This window comes from Brassica napus, chromosome C3 (assembly GCF_020379485.1).
Source record: "Brassica napus cultivar Da-Ae chromosome C3, Da-Ae, whole genome shotgun sequence".
In the NCBI taxonomy this organism is placed as follows: domain Eukaryota; kingdom Viridiplantae; phylum Streptophyta; class Magnoliopsida; order Brassicales; family Brassicaceae; genus Brassica; species Brassica napus.
Genome location: NC_063446.1, coordinates 1,677,775 through 1,695,933, shown reverse-complemented (window position 1 = coordinate 1,695,933; position 18,159 = coordinate 1,677,775). Strand labels below are relative to the sequence as shown.

The 18,159-nt window shown below is 41.2% G+C and overlaps 2 protein-coding genes and 1 non-coding gene across 3 annotated transcripts; all 3 read left to right on the top strand.

The window, feature by feature from the left end:
- The first annotated feature begins 10,741 nt into the window (after window positions 1-10,741).
- Window positions 10,742-10,848, top strand: LOC125584767. Its single transcript, XR_007321676.1, has one exon. It is a non-coding gene; the product is annotated as a small nucleolar RNA R71 (small nucleolar RNA).
- A 2,547-nt stretch (window positions 10,849-13,395) lies between these two features.
- Window positions 13,396-14,991, top strand: LOC106404259 (oleosin-B6). Its single transcript, XM_013844989.3, has 2 exons — window positions 13,396-13,732; window positions 14,489-14,991. Exons 1-2 carry the CDS (start codon window positions 13,419-13,421, stop codon window positions 14,802-14,804), a joined length of 630 nt encoding a protein of 209 aa, XP_013700443.1. The 5' UTR covers window positions 13,396-13,418; the 3' UTR covers window positions 14,805-14,991.
- Window positions 14,992-16,766: 1,775 nt separating this feature from the next.
- On the top strand, window positions 16,767-18,047 carry LOC106404260 (oleosin-B6-like). Its single transcript, XM_013844990.3, has 2 exons — window positions 16,767-17,104; window positions 17,286-18,047. Exons 1-2 carry the CDS (start codon window positions 16,848-16,850, stop codon window positions 17,629-17,631), a joined length of 603 nt encoding a protein of 200 aa, XP_013700444.1. The 5' UTR covers window positions 16,767-16,847; the 3' UTR covers window positions 17,632-18,047.
- Window positions 18,048-18,159: the final 112 nt, after the last annotated feature.

The following is an 18,159-nucleotide window of genomic DNA, read 5'->3' as shown; positions in this document are numbered from 1 at the left end:
TTACTGATTGAGATTCAGCCTAACATGATGCTTGATTGAGATTCTTCTGATTCTCTTGAGTTGTAGTAATAGTGTGTAGCGGATAAACCGAGAAACATGCCGTTTAATGAATTTTAAATTGGGGAAAACGACAATAACTTTGCGCTCATTCAAAATTAGCTGAACATTGATAGAACACATTTACTCCTAAATTAGCTGAAAATTGTATTGTTGAGTTATTCAAAAACTCGAATAATAAGGGAATAACGCATGCAAACTTGAGCTCACATTCTTTTCCGAACCTCGAAACAATCCCAAAGCCATTTTGGTCAGCTTAGACATAGGACTAGACCAACATACACCCAAAAAAAAATATACACCTTCGTTCAGAGACGTTTTCTCTATGCTAATAATATTTCTTTGAATTACTATGATAAACTGTATTAAGCTAAATTTTTAGGCGATGATATATATATAGGCCATCTGAAATCAGGAAAATACGAGGGTGCCTATCTAAATCAATCGGTTAGTTCGGTTCCTATACTCTCCCTCTCAAGACCTTCGTCATCGTCCCACACACTCACATCTCACACGATAATTGTTTAAAACAATCAGAATTGCTCGAGTCATTTATCTCTCCTATCACTCTAAAATTTCATTTTACGATTCCTGCTAGGTGATGTCTCGAGTTTTAACCCGATTATCTAACTGCAAGTGCACAGTAAAGTACGCAGTAGTAATACGGGATCGAATCCACATGGACCGATGATCACACGTAGAGTTGCAGACAAGTTAATAGCTACAGCGAATCAAAATATATTTTTGATGGTTTTTATTTAATTTTCTCTAGTGTCACAAAGCATAAACAAGCATGTAAAAAGATTATTTAAACGATTTGAAAACTATTTTAAAACAAACGTTGGGCATTGGGAATTCTCAGGGATTTCTTTTTAATCAAGATACAATTAATGGAAGACACAGGGATATATTAAGAACCGTCTAGAACTCAAACACGATATTAGAATTAACCTACTTCCGTAGCGCTAATTCTCTATGTTATAGAAATCTCCACACTAACTTTCGCTGAGTTTCAATTTCTAAACAAGCATTAAGAACAGGTTCAATATGTTCACAAAGCGCAATAACATCAACTTCCGAGGGTTAAGGACACTTTGCTCATTTAAAGTATTTTCGGAAGTTCAAACAATCACTTTCGGTGCATCAAACAATCTAATATCATGAACTAAGTGATCAATTCAGTTCAAGCAGTAAGAAATCCATTAGATGAAGAACCAAAACGTAATCCCTTAGTCTACACACGTTTTATGGATCAAAACATCAAGAAATCCCCTATGAGAACCCCTAAACCCAACTAGATGACTACTCACACATAACTAAGCAAGAACAAAACGATTTTGATGAAGAAAACATGATAAGATTGTATTAAAACAGAGTAAAGGTTCAGAAGATCTTCTCCAAATGGTTTTGAGATGAACTCCTTTACAAATCTTCACAAATCACACCAAAACAAGTACAAAACACTCAAATCTTCTCTCTAGAACTTGTAAATCTCCTCCTTGGTCGCCCCTGGTCTTTTCTGAGTCTCCAAGGTCGAGTTCTCGTCTGAATTATTGAGGGGAGTGGGTAAAAAGGAGTGAAAAGCTCGTTTGTGCGTGTGGAGCCCGTAGCGCCTGAGATCGGTCGATCCACATGGCTCGGATCGGTCGATCTCGTGTATGAAAGCCTGGGATCGGTCGATCCAGGTATCCCGGATCGGTCGATCTCGTGCTCTGTGCGATCAATACTTCATTCGGTCCATTGTTCGGTCCATCTTGCTTCTGAATAAATCCCGAATGCGTTCTTTTCTTTCAAGCTATCTAGTAACCTGCATATTACACTTAAGAACACCAAAACGCATCAAATAGACCAAAACATTAATTAAAACCGACCATTTAATTGCTCCAAAACGAGTTTAAAACCGTTAAAAACACGGAATATCAACTCCCCCAGACTTGAATCTTTGCTTGTCCTCAAGTAAAGAGGATTAAAATTTGGGAGCTCACTAACCCTCAGTAGACCTTACCTTGTGATTTCGCTAACCACTTAAATCAGAGACTGTCAAGGCATTCATTCCAAATCCCCACCAAGACCGCGCAAACTTTTCCATATTTCAGACCTGCAAGTCTCAGTTTCAAGTAATCAACTCTTTACATTCATTAAAAAGGGCGTGACCTTTCCACCAAAGATATCTCCATCAGGTATAACGGGCTCGGTGTATGGGAGGCTGTTTTAGTGTTTAATTAGGTGAGGCTCAAGTGTTTGTGGGTATCAGCGATATCAAAAAAAAAAAAAAAAAAAAATGCAAAACATTATGCAAAATCGCTGGAGAGACCGAGTATATTGATAACCATGTTTTCGAACTGCTCAAGTCTCAAATGATCAAAACCCAACAAATCTCAAACTCTAACCCCAAATTTAAACAATGCATCATCTCTAGTACACAAAATAAAAATAAAATGTCTAAATCAAATCTACTGAATGAGATATAAACATGAACTTTTTTTTTTTTTTTTTATTTATTTTTTTTATTTATTTTTTTTTTATTTTTTTTTTTTTAGAATCGACCGATTACTTGCAAATGTTTTGTGGTAATCAATCGATTCATATCCTTTTTTTTTTTTTTTTTTTTTTTTTTTTTTTTTTGAACGAAAACTTATACAAACTGAAATCGAATATATACACTGCGATGCAATCACACACTTACAACACCCAATTTTTCTATTTACACCTCTAGACACACAGGTCCGTGTCTAACCACCTAAATGTTCCGATCCTACCTAAGCAGTCGGATGAACCATGTCTACCCTAATCTCTCCATTGTTTTTGCACATGTATGCACATATGATCAGTGTGTAAGAATGCATGGAGAAGAAATAAAAGGGTAAGATGTAGGTGTGGTACCAAACTATTGATGAGTCTGGCCATTCAGGATTATTAAAAAGTGGTAGAATGTGGTAAAGAAAATCCTGAATGTGTATATGGTATACCGTTTCCTGATGTTGATTCCTGGTCAAAAGAAATTAAATTCATTAATGGTCAAAAATAGTTGAGTCGATTACAATTCACCGAGACTTGATAAAAGATTTAAGGAGAGGTTGCTTGGTCAAGTGGTTCCTCGGTTTGTCTGCGCTAACAGTCCTGAAAAATGGTCAATATGAAATGTAATGCACAACACACAAGGAAATAGTCTAATAATCATCACAGGGTCTGAGAAAAATACGTAGAGAGTTTTTTTTTTTTTTTTTTTTTTTAAAACACAATCAAATCCGATAAACTAAGAAAATAAAAGAAATAAAAGCAATATGGTACATAAGTAGCATCCTCCCCCAGACTTACTTCACACCGTCTCGGTGTGAAAATAATTCCTAGAGAGATTACCGATCAGGCGTTGCGGTCAGTACGCCTCTTGGAGCGCCTCTCCAAGGCTCCATCATCATCAGAGTCCTCCGCTGCCTCAGGTCCAGCAGCGGTGTCGTGAGCGCCTGAGTCGTCATCGCTATCTCCAGAAACAGCTGGCTGTGATGCGCATCCCTTCTTAATGTTGCAGATTCCCTTCCACATCTTCAGCAGTATGGAGTTGTTGGTTTGATGGCTCTTGATCGACCAAGCGTTGATCTCAGCAGCGGATGCAGTAGCGGGAGGTGCTGGTGGCAGCATATACGGAGTGAAATCCGTGGGGAAAAGACCTTCCTCATCTTCAGGTTCCTCCTCTATATCATCATGTGGTGTCTGCTGGTGTGTCGATGATGATGCGACTCCTTTCTTCTTCAGTGTCGCGGGTCTGGTGCAGAGAGATGCAGGCGGTGGTAGAAATATGATAGCACCTGGATCAGTCAGCTCGGTGATGGCGGTATCGGGTAGCTTGATGAATTGCTCTCTCCCTTGTTGGTTCTGGAACTGGTAGATATGAGGGGCGGACTTGTCGATGCTTCCTCGCCAAGGGCCGGTGAGGTAGTGGCTGCTAATGAGTGCTCTCATGTCGAAAAAGTTCTGATACATCCCCTTCTTATCCACCACTCTGTCAACAGGTGGAAGAAACACCCCACAATGCCTTAAGATCTGTGTGATAACCGCTCCAAACCCACATCTCTTTGTATCTGAAACTTTGAAGTACGCAAGCTTCTCCGCGATCACAGCTCCTATGTTTATGTCCTTCCCGCTAACATAGGTAATGTCCGCGCCTTGAGGCCATAGGTGTCCAGCCCCAATGAACAGAAGAGCTAGCTCATCTTTAGTCACTGCAGCGGGTTCTGTCTTCCCATAGACAACACTGCTGATCACTCTCACAGCATATCGCAGAACAGGGCTACGAATTCTAGCTTGCTTGGCCTCTCGAGAGATGAAGTTTCCTGAAGCGATGAATGTCCAGAAATCATTGTGTTCCGGGAAGTCAGGAACACAAGATTGACGTCCTTTTCCGAACCCAAAGATGTCGCACAGCTGAAAGATGGTCATGGAGTGGAACTGCCTGTTCACAATGAAGGAGAACATCGCCTTATCAGCTACCGGGTTGTCCTCGTCAGGATGGTAGAGGCGGGCTGATGCGAGGAACTGCCTGGTCAAATCAGCATAGCAATCACAGTGGAGATCGAAGATGTACCCCAGGCCAATCTTCTCGAACAAGGCTTCAATATCCTCAGTTATCCCCAATGCATCTGTAGTGTCTCTGTGAGCGAAACGCGACGGACATATTTCCACTCCCCTCATCTGCTCATAGAAATCGTCATCATGTACATCCCACTGCTGTGTTATCTCTCGATTCGCAGGATGAGACCTATCCGTCTTTCGGAACCTGCCCTTTGTGCTGAGCCTAGCAGCCTGTACCGAGGAACTCTCACGCTCACCCTGGTTCTTCTGTCTCTTAGGCATTATCTGCAAACTTGATTCATCAAAACCCAAGTAAGAGACAAATAGAAAAATACTCTTATAAAATCAATTTTGATCAATCCCCTAAACATGTAAAAATTTAGCACACATCTCTTCTCAAAACTCAAGATAACATATCACACTCCATTCCCATTTTTGTTTTTCAATTAAACTCCAAAATAAATTTTTTTTTTTTTTTTTTAATCGCAAATCAACCCACAAATTGGCAATCAAGGTAACCCATGAGTATAATCATCACAAATAAACCATCCTAGATGCTATTCCATTTAGAATTTGGAGATTCCCCTACATCCAACCCTAGGGCGATTTTAGATTCCAAATTTAGGAAGTCATACCTGTGCCTTGATGAAAACTGATGGTAGAAACGGATAGAGCTTGAAAAACTAATGAGTTTAGCACCAAGAATTACAAAAATCGGTTGAGAAATGATGAAAATCGATTTTTGGGTGTTCTTGAGAGGTTTGAGAGAGTTTGAGAGGAGAGGAAGATGAAATTTCATCAATTTTGATCGACATTTTCGAGATGTGGGTGTTTGTATGGGTGTTTTCCGGTTTAATTTGAGTGAAATCAAACCGGACATGGCTTACCTTGGATCGACCGATCCCATAATTATGGATCGACCGATCTTTGACTTGGATCGACCGCTCTTAGTGTCCCGGATCGACCGATCCGTGCCTTGGATCGACCGATCTTAGTGTCGTGGATCGATCGATCTATGCCTGATCGTGATACATGCCTAAAAATCATCTAAAAACACAACCAAAAATCAATTCACACAAGAAAATATAATCACAAAAGAGAAAGAAAATCAAACCATGTGGGTTGCCTCCCAGTCAGCGCTTGTTTAAAGTCGCGAGCCTGACTATTTTGTTGTCCTTAGGCGAGATCGGGTTCCGATAAAGGAATGTTGGTTCCTTCTTCGGGTTTTGCATCTGTGAAGTAAGGTTTTAGCCTCTGCCCATTGACGGTGAATTTCCTCCCATTGTCTTCCAAGACAACAGCTCCATAAGGTCTAACCTCTGTGAAAGGTCCGGACCAACGAGACTTAAGCTTTCCAGGAAATAGCTTGAGTCTAGAGTTGAACAGAAGGACTTTGTCTCCAGCAGCGAAGTCTCTCGGGATTATCTTTCTGTCATGCCACACCTTAGTTCTTTCCTTGTAGATTTTGGTGTTCTCATAGGCGTTCAACCGAATCTCGTCCAGCTCGTTCAACTGAACCATCCTCCTTTCTGCTGCGGTTTTAATGTCGAAGTTCATCAACTTCGTTGCCCAAAAACCACTGTACTCCAATTCCACAGGTAGGTGACAAGACTTTCCATAGACCAGATTAAAAGGAGTGGTGCCCAAGGGAGTCTTGTAGGCGGTTCTATACGCCCATAAGGCGTCATCAAGCTTCACAGCCCAGTCTTTCCTTGTTTTGCCTACAGCCTTCTCCAAAATTCCCTTGATTTCTCGGTTCGATATTTCAACCTGCCCACTTGTCTGAGGATGATAAGGTGTAGCTACCTTATGCTTTACTCCATGTTTCTTCAGCAGTTTATCGAACGTCTTGTTGATGAAGTGAGAGCCTCCATCACTAATAACCACTCTCGGGATCCCGAATCTTGGAAAAATGACTGTCTTGAACATTTTCTTGACAACACTAGAGTCATTTGTCTTGCTGGCTACTGCTTCCACCCACTTGGAGACATAATCAACCGCAACCAAGATGTACTCATTTCCATAAGAAGATGGGAAAGGGCCCATAAAATCAATTCCCCATACATCAAAAACTTCAACTTCAAGGATGAAATTTTGGGGCATCTCATTTCTCTTACTGATGTTACCCTTCCGCTGACATGCATCACACTTTGAGACAAACTCATGGGCGTCTCTGAAAAGTGTAGGCCACCAGTAACCAGCCTGCAGGACCTTAGAAACCGTCTTGAATGTTGCAAAATGGCCTGCGTATTCTGAGCTGTGGCAGTGGAAAAGAATCCCTTGCATCTCATTCTCCAGAACACATCTCCTGAATAAACCATCTGAGCATCTCTTGTAGAGGAAGGGATCATCCCAGTAGTAGTGGTTCACATCTCTCATGAACTTCTTCCTCTCATACCCCTTCAGGTTCGGTGGTTCAATTCCAGCACATAGGTAGTTTGCAAAGTCTGCAAACCATGGGAGATCATCCTGAATTTGTCTCATGACACAGCAATCAGCCTGATCCAAATACTCATCCTCCAGCAAGGTGATCACATAGACATTCTCCTCGGGTAATGTATCATCCAGTGGTGTTTCAGCTTCCACTCTCATTCGGGAAAGATGATCTGCCACTCCATTTTCTGCTCCTCTCTTGTCTCTGATCTCAATATCAAACTCCTGTAGCAGTAAGATCCACCTTAAGAGTCTCGGTTTAGCATCTTTTTTCGTCATCAGGTACTTCAAGGCTGCATGATCTGTGTGCACAATTACTTTCGAGCCCACCAAATAGGACCTGAACTTCTCGAAAGCATAAACTACTGCCAGCAACTCCTTCTCAGTGGTAGCATACTTGATTTGAGCATCATCAAGCGTTCGGCTGGCATAATAGATCACATGGAGTTTCTTGTCTTTTCTCTGCCCCAAAACAGCTCCAATCGCGTAATCACTTGCGTCACACATTATTTCAAATGGCAAGTCCCAATCTGGTGGCTGCACAATGGGAGCACTGACTAGAGACTTCTTGAGAATCTGAAACGCAGCGAGGCAGTCAGCATCAAAAACAAACTTCGCTTCTTTGCACAGCAGACGGGTGAGTGGCCTCGCTATCATAGAGAAGTCTTTGATAAACCTCCTGTAGAAACCGGCATGTCCCAGAAAACTCCGAATATCCCTCACTGTCCTGGGAGGCTGTAGGCTGGTCATAACTTCAATCTTTGCTTTGTCAACCTCGATACCCTGCTCTGATATCCTGTGACCCAAAACAATGCCATCTTTCACCATGAAATGACACTTCTCCCAATTTAACACCAAGTTCTTCTCCTCACATCTTTCCAGCACCTTGCACAGATTAGCAAGGCAGTCGCTAAATGAAGAACCGTAGACTGAGAAATCGTCCATAAAAACCTCCATAATGTCCTCAATAAGATCAGTAAAGATCGACATCATACATCTCTGGAAAGTGGCAGGAGCATTGCACAATCCGAAAGGCATTCTCCTGTAGGCAAAAGTACCGTATGGGCAGGTGAATGTTGTCTTCTCTTGGTCGTCTGGATGAATGGGTATCTGAAAGAACCCGGAGTAGCCATCGAGAAAACAGTAGTAGGGGTGGTTGGCTAGTCTTTCCAGCATCTGGTCAATGAAAGGAAGTGGGAAGTGGTCCTTCCTTGTGGTTGAGTTTAGCTTCCTGTAGTCAATGCACATCCTATGCCCTGTGACTGTTCTGGTAGGAATCAGCTCATCTTTCTCATTTGTGATGACAGTGATGCCACCCTTCTTAGGAACCACATGAACCGGGCTCACCCAAGTGCTGTCTGAAATTGGGTAGATCACCCCTGCACTCAACAGCTTTAGAATCTCCTTTTTCACAACTTCCATCAGTTTGGGATTCAGTCTTCGCTGGTGCTCTATGGACGTCTTTGACTCATCCTCCAAGTGAATCTTGTGCATGCAAAGATCTGGAGAAATACCTGTAATGTCATCCAAAGAGTACCCCAATGCTTTTCTATACTTTCGCAATTTTGAAAGAAGCAAAGCGGTCTCCACATTATTCAGGTTAGCACAAATAATAACAGGATATGTGGAATTCGGTCCCAAGAATGCATACCTCAGCCCAGCTGGGAGGGCTTTAAGTTCCACCTTTGGAGCATTCTCCTCACTCCAATCTGGTTGGGAGGATGACGGTTTGACGGTTTTATCGGTGCCTGAGTCTTCAAGGCTGACATAGGCGACATGCTTCTCAATCGGTGAGGCTGAATCCAAAATCTCAGAAAATCCAACCACTTCTTGGTTCATGAACCCGAACTCACTCTCCTTTTGGGTCAATGCGACTTGTAGAGGATCATCAGTGTGCAACTCTTCATCCATTTCCTCCACCAGTTCAGTCAATGTATCAACCCAGAAAGTCTGTCCATCAATAGTCGGATTTTTCAGCACCTTCTCCACATTGTATCTCATCGCCATGTCTCCTAGACGTAAGTCTATATGCCCATTCTGTACATCAATCATGGCTCCAGCAGTAGCTAAAAACGGTCTGCCCAAAATGAGAGGATCTTTAGGTTCCTCTTCCAGCTCCAGAACTACAAAATCGGTAAGCACATATCCCTTTCCAACACCAACAGGGATGTTTTCTAGTACACCGACTGGTCTTCGCACTGATCGGTCAGCAAGGACCAAGGAGATCCTTGTAGGTTTGTAGTTCGTCATGCCTAGCCTCTCAGAGACAGAGAAAGGCATTAGGCTCACTCCTGAACCCAGATCGCAGAGACTCTTCTCAAAAGTAAGTGATCCAATGCGGCATGGTAGAACAAATGCTCCGGGATCTTCACGCTTTTTAGGCATGACATTTTGTAGAACTGCGCTACACTCCTCATTGAGCATCAACACACCCCGCTCTAGGCTCATCTTATCGGTAAGAATCTCCTTCATGTACCTTTTAAGAGAAGGTACCATCTTCACCGCTTCAACAAATGGCAATCTCACATGTAACTCCCCAACAAGGTTCTTTAGCTTCTCGTACTCACGTTCTTTGATCTTCTGCCTTGGTCTGGATGGGTATGGAGCCTTAGGAACATAAGCAGGAGGCGCCACATACACCTCTTCAGGTTCAGAGGAATTTGGCTTTGTCGACACGGGATCGGTCGATCCAGATGGACCGGATCGGTCGATCTCCTTCCCCTTGGATCGGTCGATCTGTTCTTGAGATCGGTCGATCTCTTTCTCTTTCGATTCCTCAATCGTTTTTCCACTCCTAAGTGTTATAGCATTCACAAACTCCTTGGGATTCGTCTCTGACTTCCCTGGTAGAAATCCAGGTGCTGTTCTGCTGCTGGAGGCGGTTTGAGCAACTTGCTTTTCCAAAACTTTCAAATGGGTGTTCAAAGCTTCGAACTTCCCATTAAGCTCTCCATACATGTTATCCACCTTGGTGTTTATCTCTGCAGTGCTATTCTTCTGACCTTCTAGCACCATTTGCAGCATCTTCTTAATTTCGTTATCCTGAGAAGGCTGTGACGAAGAGGCATTTCCTTGATTCTGATAGTTGTTGTACTGCTGCCTTTGCTGAAATCCTGAGTTGCCCGAGTTGTTCCCCTGATATTGATTTCTGTTCTGAAATCCTTGGTTGAACACACTCTGGTTCTGATTCTGGTTCTGCCTGTTTCCTGCCTGAGGGTAGGACTGATGTTGTGGATTCTCCACATTGTTGCTCCGGTAAGACAGATTATTTTGCTGATTTTGATTCCACCCAAGGTTCTGATTGTAGCCTCTGTTGTAGTTTCCTTGACCACCAATGTAGTTCACATCAGCCTGCATATCACTTGAATCATCACCAACAGCTTCTTGTGAGGAACGATAGCCTTGCTCCTCCACAAATTTCACAGATTTCTGATCTCTCTTGAGAAGCATCTCAATCTTGGCATTCAACTCATCTATCTTCTTGGATTCATAACCAACACCCTTCTGGCTGGTATCAAACCTTGACTTGCGGTTTGCTTTGCTGGATGACAGGTTGTTCAACAAGGTGTAAGCTTCTTCAACAGTCTTGGTCATGAAATCACCATTACTTGCTGTGTCCATGGCATCTTGACTCTCTTCATGAACTCCATTATAGAAAATGTTCAGCAAACTCACATCAGTGTAGCCATGGTGAGGGCAGTCCTGTGTGTACTCCTTGAAACGCTCCCAAGCCTCATGAAAGCTTTCTGAATCAAGTTGCTGAAAGCTTCCAATTCTGCTTCTCAGATATGTGGACCTTGACTTGGTGAAGAAATGCTGTAGAAAAGCAGCTCTTGTCTCTTCCCATGTAGTAAGAGATCCTGGAGGGATGGACTTTAACCATCTGATAGCTTTATCAGCTAAGGAAAACGGGAACAACCTGCATTTCAAAGCGCCTTGAGGAACTCCATTATGTCTGCTGGTGTCACAGACTCGCTCAAAATGCTCCAAGTGATACATCGGGTCCTCAGACGGGTTTCCATGAAACGGATTTTTCTCCACCAAATTAATGAGACCAGTCTTGATCTCAAAGTCTCTTCTCTCAATGGGAGGTGGGCGAATCCCAGAACGATCGGCATAGAATGCATCTGGTGTATCATAATGTGCAAGCGTCATCCTAGGCATGCCATAGTCTCCAGCCTGTTGTCTTGCAGCTACACCAGCCTGCTGATTATCACCAGCATTGTTGCCTTCTCGTTCATCTACAGGAATTGGATTTTGCGGGTTGTCCTGAAATTGGTCTTCTTGGTGTTCAGCCATTTCAACCTCTTCAGCGGACTCAAGTCTTTTCTTTTTCACTTGTCTCTCTAGGCGGCCGAGCTCTAACTCCAAAGGTATTAAATTCGATGATCCTTTGCTTCTAGTATGAAATCCGCTCATTCACCTGAAAACACAAACAGAAAGAGAAAGACAGAAACATTAGACAAAATAAAGAAAATGCTATAGTCTTAAACTGATCATTAACTCTAGGGTGACCAAATGGTCCCCGGCAACGGCGCCAAAAACTTGATGTCTCGAGTTTTAACCCGATTATCTAACTGCAAGTGCACAGTAAAGTACGCAGTAGTAATACGGGATCGAATCCACAGGGACCGATGATCACACGTAGAGTTGCAGACAAGTTAATAGCTACAGCGAATCAAAATATATTTTTGATGGTTTTTATTTAATTTTCTCTAGTGTCACAAAGCATAAACAAGCATGTAAAAAGATGATTTAAACGATTTGAAAACTATTTTAAAACAAACGTTGGGCATTGGGAATTCTCAGGGATTTCTTTTTAATCAAGATACAATTAATGGAAGACACAGGGATATATTAAGAACCGTCTAGAACTCAAACACGATATTAGAATTAACCTACTTCCGTAGCGCTAATTCTCTATGTTATAGAAATCTCCACACTAACTTCCGCTGAGTTTCAATTTCTAAACAAGCATTAAGAACAGGTTCAATATGTTCACAAAGCGCAATAACATCAACTTCCGAGGGTTAAGGACACTTTGCTCATCTAAAGTATTTTCGGAAGTTCAAACAATCACTTTCGGTGCATCAAACAATCTAAATCATGAACTAAGTGATCAATTCAGTTCAAGCAGTAAGAAATCCATTAGATGAAGAACCAAAACGTAATCCCTTAGTCTACACACGTTTTATGGATCAAAACATCAAGAAATCCCCTATGAGAACCCCTAAACCCAACTAGATGACTACTCACACATAACTAAGCAAGAACAAAACGATTTTGATGAAGAAAACATGATAAGATTGTATTAAAACAGAGTAAAGGTTCAGAAGATCTTCTCCAAATGGTTTTGAGATGAACTCCTTTACAAATCTTCACAAATCACACCAAAACAAGTACAAAACACTCAAATCTTCTCTCTAGAACTTGTAAATCTCCTCCTTGGTCGCCCCTGGTCTTTTCTGAGTCTCCAAGGTCGAGTTCTCGTCTGAATTATTGAGGGGAGTGGGTAAAAAGGAGTGAAAAGCTCGTTTGTGCGTGTGGAGCCCGTAGCGCCTGAGATCGGTCGATCCACATGGCTCGGATCGGTCGATCTCGTGTATGAAAGCCTGGGATCGGTCGATTCAGGTATCCCGGATCGGTCGATCTCGTGCTCTGTGCGATCAATACTTCATTCGGTCCATTGTTCGGTCCATCTTGCTTCTGAATAAATCCCGAATGCGTTCTTTTCTTTCAAGCTATCTAGTAACCTGCATATTACACTTAAGAACACCAAAACACATCAAATAGACCAAAACATTAATTAAAACCGACCATTTAATTGCTCCAAAACGAGTTTAAAACCGTTAAAAACACGGAATATCACTAGGCTTTTAGGTCAAACACAAGGTCAATATAGATAATATTTCCATTAAATTTCTTTAAAAATTGTAAGTTCATAAATTAGGAAGTAAATGTTATTACATCGTCGAACAAGTTACCATTGTGAGCGACCTCTAATCACAGTAATTCTAAGGTAAATAGAATGATTTCATCGGCTCTACCAACAATCTGTTTATAAAGTAATCAACTTAGTCATTTAATTCAGTAATTGCATATGGCTAATAAGAAAAATCTTTCTTCACGCATTGGCATTACATATGCGGAACAAAAAAAAACAGTTAAGATTTTACAAGAAAGAAAAGGTCCCAAAAACATGACAAAAAGAAGTAGAAGAAGCCATTATGTGATGTGACGTAACGTAGGTTATATAGTCCAGTCGTTTTACATGGGGCATGCAGGTGTACCGTGCACGTCGTAAACCACACAACTCCATAAAAGCCTTCTCTCTTCCCATCACCAAACCATAAGAAAATATGAAGGAAGAAATTCAAAACGAAACAGCTCAGACTCAGTTACAGAGAGAGGGAAGAATGTTTTCTTTTCTCTTCCCAGTGATAGAGGTTATCAAGGTGGTTATGGCTTCCGTTGCCTCCGTGGTCTTTTTAGGCTTCGGCGGTGTAACACTCGCTTGTTCAGCCGTGGCATTAGCCGTATCCACGCCGCTTTTCATCATATTCAGTCCGATTCTCGTACCCGCCACTATAGCCACGACCCTCCTAGCAACTGGGCTCGGCGCTGGTACCACCCTCGGAGTGACGGGCATGGGTCTCCTCATGCGGCTCATCAAGTAAAATTAAACAAATTATATTTGAATCTATGCACTCGAGATTGATGCTTATATATTATTTAAATACGTACTTGTTCCGAAATCCCCATAAATCTCCCATATATATAATATACTAACCTTTTTGTTTTTTTGTTTTAAAAGCAATTTCTTTCATTCCCCTGTTTCTTAACGTTATTTACATGCTACCTTCTCATTTGTCCTTAATTAGTTACACAAATTAATTACACCTCACCGTATTACTTTTGTACGATAATTTAACTTAATTATTAGGTATCTTTCCCATCACAACCTTTTTCCGTTTTTCTGAAAAATAGTCAACTTAGACCATCATTAAATTCAGTTTCTTAACTTTTCTTACATTTTAACAAAAAAAAGCTAAGAACCGTCTCTTAAATAAAAGATATAATAACCGTTTCTTAGCCGAAAAGTGTAAAAAAAAAAACAAAAACAAAAAAATATCAAATCATGAGTTAAGAACCCCGGCTAAGAGGCCGGGGTTATTCACAGTGGCGGATGCAGAATCATATTTAGATGGGGGCACAACATTTTATTTCATTACATTTCATTGTAGGATTATAAAAAATTTCTTAAATTAAAAGTAATTACTGAAGGAAAATAAAAACTAGTTGGGGGCACGTGACCCCATTCCTCGTCACTTGCGTCCGCCACTGGTTATTCATGCCCTTAATAGATAAGAGTATATGATACGAAGTTGCTTTTCAATTAATGTCTAACACACTTGTTTGTGTGATGTAGGCATCCTGGCAAGGAAGGAGCTGCCTCGGCTCCGGCAGCTCAGCCATCCTTCCTATCTCTGTTGGAAATGCCAAACTTTATTAAGAGCAAGATGCTAGAAAGGTTAATTCATATACCAGGAGTTGGAAAGAAATCCGAAGGCCGAGGCGAATCTAAAGGTAAAAAAGGTAAAAAAGGTAAATCTGAACATGGAAGAGGTAAACATGAAGGTGAAGGTAAATCCAAGGGTAGAAAAGGTAAATCAAGAGGTAAAGATAAAGATAAGAAAAAGGGTAAAGGTTCACGTAAGGGTTCATCTGATGATGAAAGTTCATAAATGGAAGTTCATATAATAATTGTGGTGAATGCATGGGTAAAGATAAATTCATGCAAAGATAAACACATGTAAAGATAAACACATATTGGTCCATCTATTCCAATATTTAGAATACGTTATGTATTATTCATGAATTTTATGCCACCTATAAGAATAAAAGGGTTAATAATGGCAAGCTCTCTCTCTCTCTCTGGGCCTTTAATTGTAACAACTATTTAACCCACAGTTTCAGACTAGTACATTTGGATTTCTTGTTCCCAAAAACCCATGATTATAGTGATACGGAAGTTTCTTGCATAAGTCTCTTTGGCAGAACATTTATTTTAGCCCAATGTTGGTCTAAACTCTAAACACACACAGACACTGATCCAAATCTAGTGAACATACATTAACATAAAAGTAGAGGAAACATCAGAGTTGGAGTGATTGCCGATAGAACTTCCTAGCTATTTCTTTACTCTAAGATCGCTTCTTCTGAGATGAAGAATTCAAAGAAAAAGAGGATGTTGCTCCTCTATAAAGTCCTTTGAATATCTGTGGATCCTAAGAGCATGTTTATCCGGGGTCTTTAGTGAGGTTCTTAGTGCGTGGATTTCCACAGAACCCTTAAGGATCGGCTACAAAGACTACTAATTAAGAACCGATTTTAGTGAGTTTCTTACACTGTTCGCAGGCCCCACTGATTCGTGGCGGCCCGCGATTGGTTTGCTTTTTAATAGATTTTTTAGGGATAAACATGCTCTAAGACCATCATCAACGCGGGGTCCTTAGGGAGTTTTTTAGGTGTGGATCCCGCAAAAAAGTTAAAATTCGGTCGCCAAAACTACTAAATAAAAATCGATCTTAGGAGGAGTTTTTGCACTGTTTGCGGGCTCCACCGATACTTGGCGACCCGTAATTGGTTTGCTTTTAATTTAATTTTTTTCAGACCAAAAAAAAAACATATAAACAAAAAAACTTTTTTAAGAAACCAATGCGATAATCGTGCTCTAAGTACAATCTAGGGCGTTTGTTTGTATTAGACTAGATAAAAAGGACTTTAGGGCAAAACTCGTTAGAATAACAACCATGTAAACATATTTGAGTTGACAAAAATGAACTATTATTAATGATAATCAGTTTACATGATCAAAAAGTGTCAACAATAATCAAAATCTAATTGGTGAGAACCAAGAAATAAGAGAAGTCGATGTGTTTGAAAGAGCTTGATGTCAAGTCGATGTATCTGGGTGTCCATGTCCTCTTCCTTCGTCTTCCTCTCTTTTTATCCTTGCATTCGTTCCGATATCCACGTAGTTGCCGATTCTTTAGGATTTCCTTGACTCAGTTCGAAATCGAACACGAGGCTTATCATCAAGCTCGACGTCTAACTCTTTATCTCTGCCCACTCACTTGTTTCCGAACCCAATTATCCGAGCCCAACTTCGATGATGGATCATGGTCCAACAATCTTATAAGTTTCCACTGAAACTACTAAAACCCCAAATTTTCAAGAACTACATCTGTTTTCTAGATGGTAGAGTGAAGGAAAGATATGAAAGGAGTGCAGGGAAACATACTCCTTCAGTTTACGGAATCCTTGAAGCACATTGAAGACCGTTTTTGTATATCTGAGCCCTAGCACATCTGTATTATGTTTCTGAAGTTTCACCTGAAAGAAGAAACAACCCCCACAAAGAATCAACGGTGGAAACACAAGAAGCTAATCTAGTGATAAAACTATGGAGAATGGTTTAAACTAAAACAATAACTGGTTTTTCTTCCTACCAATGCATCCGTAACCAGACAAAACCACATGAGTATAGAACTCAAGAAAGAAAAAAAGGTGCCAAAAACATGACAAAAGAAGAAGATTATTTATGTGACGTGATGTAGAATATATAGTCCAGTCGTTTTGCATGCAGGTGTACCGTGCACGTCGTCGTAGACTACACAACTCCTTAAAATCACTCTCTCTTCCCATCACTAAGCCAACCATTAGAAAGTATTAGCGAAGAAATTCAAAAAGAAACAGCTCAGACTCATTCACAAAGAGAGGGAAGAATGTTTTCTTTTCTCATCCCTTTGTTAGAGTTCATCAAGGTGGTTATTGCTTCCGTTGCCTCCGTAGTCTTTTTAGGCTTCGTCGGTATAACACTCGCCGGTTCGGCCGTGGTGTTAGCCGTATCCACGCCGCTTTTCATCATATTCAGTCCCATTCTCGTACCCGCCACTATAGCCACGACTCTCCTAGCAACTGGGCTGGGCACTTTTGCCCTCTTCGGAGTGACGGCCGTGGGTCTCATCATTTGGCTCCTTAAGTAAAACTAAACAAATGATATTTCTGCACTCGAAATTAATGCTTATATATTATTCACATACGTGCTAGGGTCCAAATCCCCATAACTCTCCCATATATAAGTTGTCAAAGTAATAAATAAGAGTATGACACGAAGTTGTTTTTAACGTATACGTATGTACACACTTGTTTGTGTGATGTAGGCATAGGATGGGAGTCAAGCCGGAGAACAATCCACCTCCTGCAGGAGCTCCCCCGACTGGATCTCCGCCGGCAGCACCGGCAGCACCGGAAGCTCCGGCAGCTCCAGCAGCTCCGGAAGCTCCGGCAGCTCCGGAAGCTCCGGCAGCTCCAGCAGCTCCGGAAGCTCCGGCAACTCCAGCAGCTCCGCCAGCTCCAGCAGCTCCGCCAGCTGCGCCAGCTGCCCCAGCTGCGCCAGCTGCACCAGCTCCAGCAGCTCCGCCAGCTCCAGCAGCGCCGCCAGCTCCGGCAGCTCCACCAGCTCCGCCATCCTTCCTATCTCTTTTCGAAATGAAAGAAATCCAATGACCGAGGCAAATCTAAAGGTGGAAAAAAATCCAAAGGTAAAGGTAAATCCAATGGAAGAGGTAAACATGAAGGTGAAGGTAAATCCAAGAGTAGAAAAAGTAAATCCAGAGGTAAAGACAAAGAGAAATCCAAGGGTAAAGGTATATTCGGTAGAAGTTCACGTAAGGGTTCATCTGATGATGAAAGTTCATAAGATGGAACTTGATATAGGAATTGTGTTAAACACATGGGAAAAGATAAATTCATGGAAGAGTAAAGGACATTGGTCCATCTATTCCAAAATTTAGAATACATTGTGTACTTAATTATTCATGAATTTATGCCACCTATAAGAACAAAAAGGCTTTTGAATAAATTTAATGTAATGTTAAATGTTAAAAGTGCTTATGATTTTTAAAAGAAAAGGTAAAAGAAAATCAGGCTACAATCAACCATGTTTACTGAAGATAAAATTCATATAACGTGGTAACAATTAATTTCATTATATATGCAGTCGAGTTAGCTTCTGATATCTAATAACAGGGAAGA

Excerpts from the sequence above, each read along its gene's own strand:
- LOC106404259 (XM_013844989.3), top strand. The coding sequence starts at position 13,419 with ATGAAGGAAGAAATTCAAAACGAAACAGCTCAGACTCAGTTACAGAGA. Across the intron at positions 13,733-14,488 it reads CTCCTCATGCGGCTCATCAA|GCATCCTGGCAAGGAAGGAG; the intron begins GTAAAATTAAAC and ends TGTGTGATGTAG.
- LOC106404260 (XM_013844990.3), top strand. The coding sequence starts at position 16,848 with ATGTTTTCTTTTCTCATCCCTTTGTTAGAGTTCATCAAGGTGGTTATT. Across the intron at positions 17,105-17,285 it reads CTCATCATTTGGCTCCTTAA|GCATAGGATGGGAGTCAAGC; the intron begins GTAAAACTAAAC and ends TGTGTGATGTAG.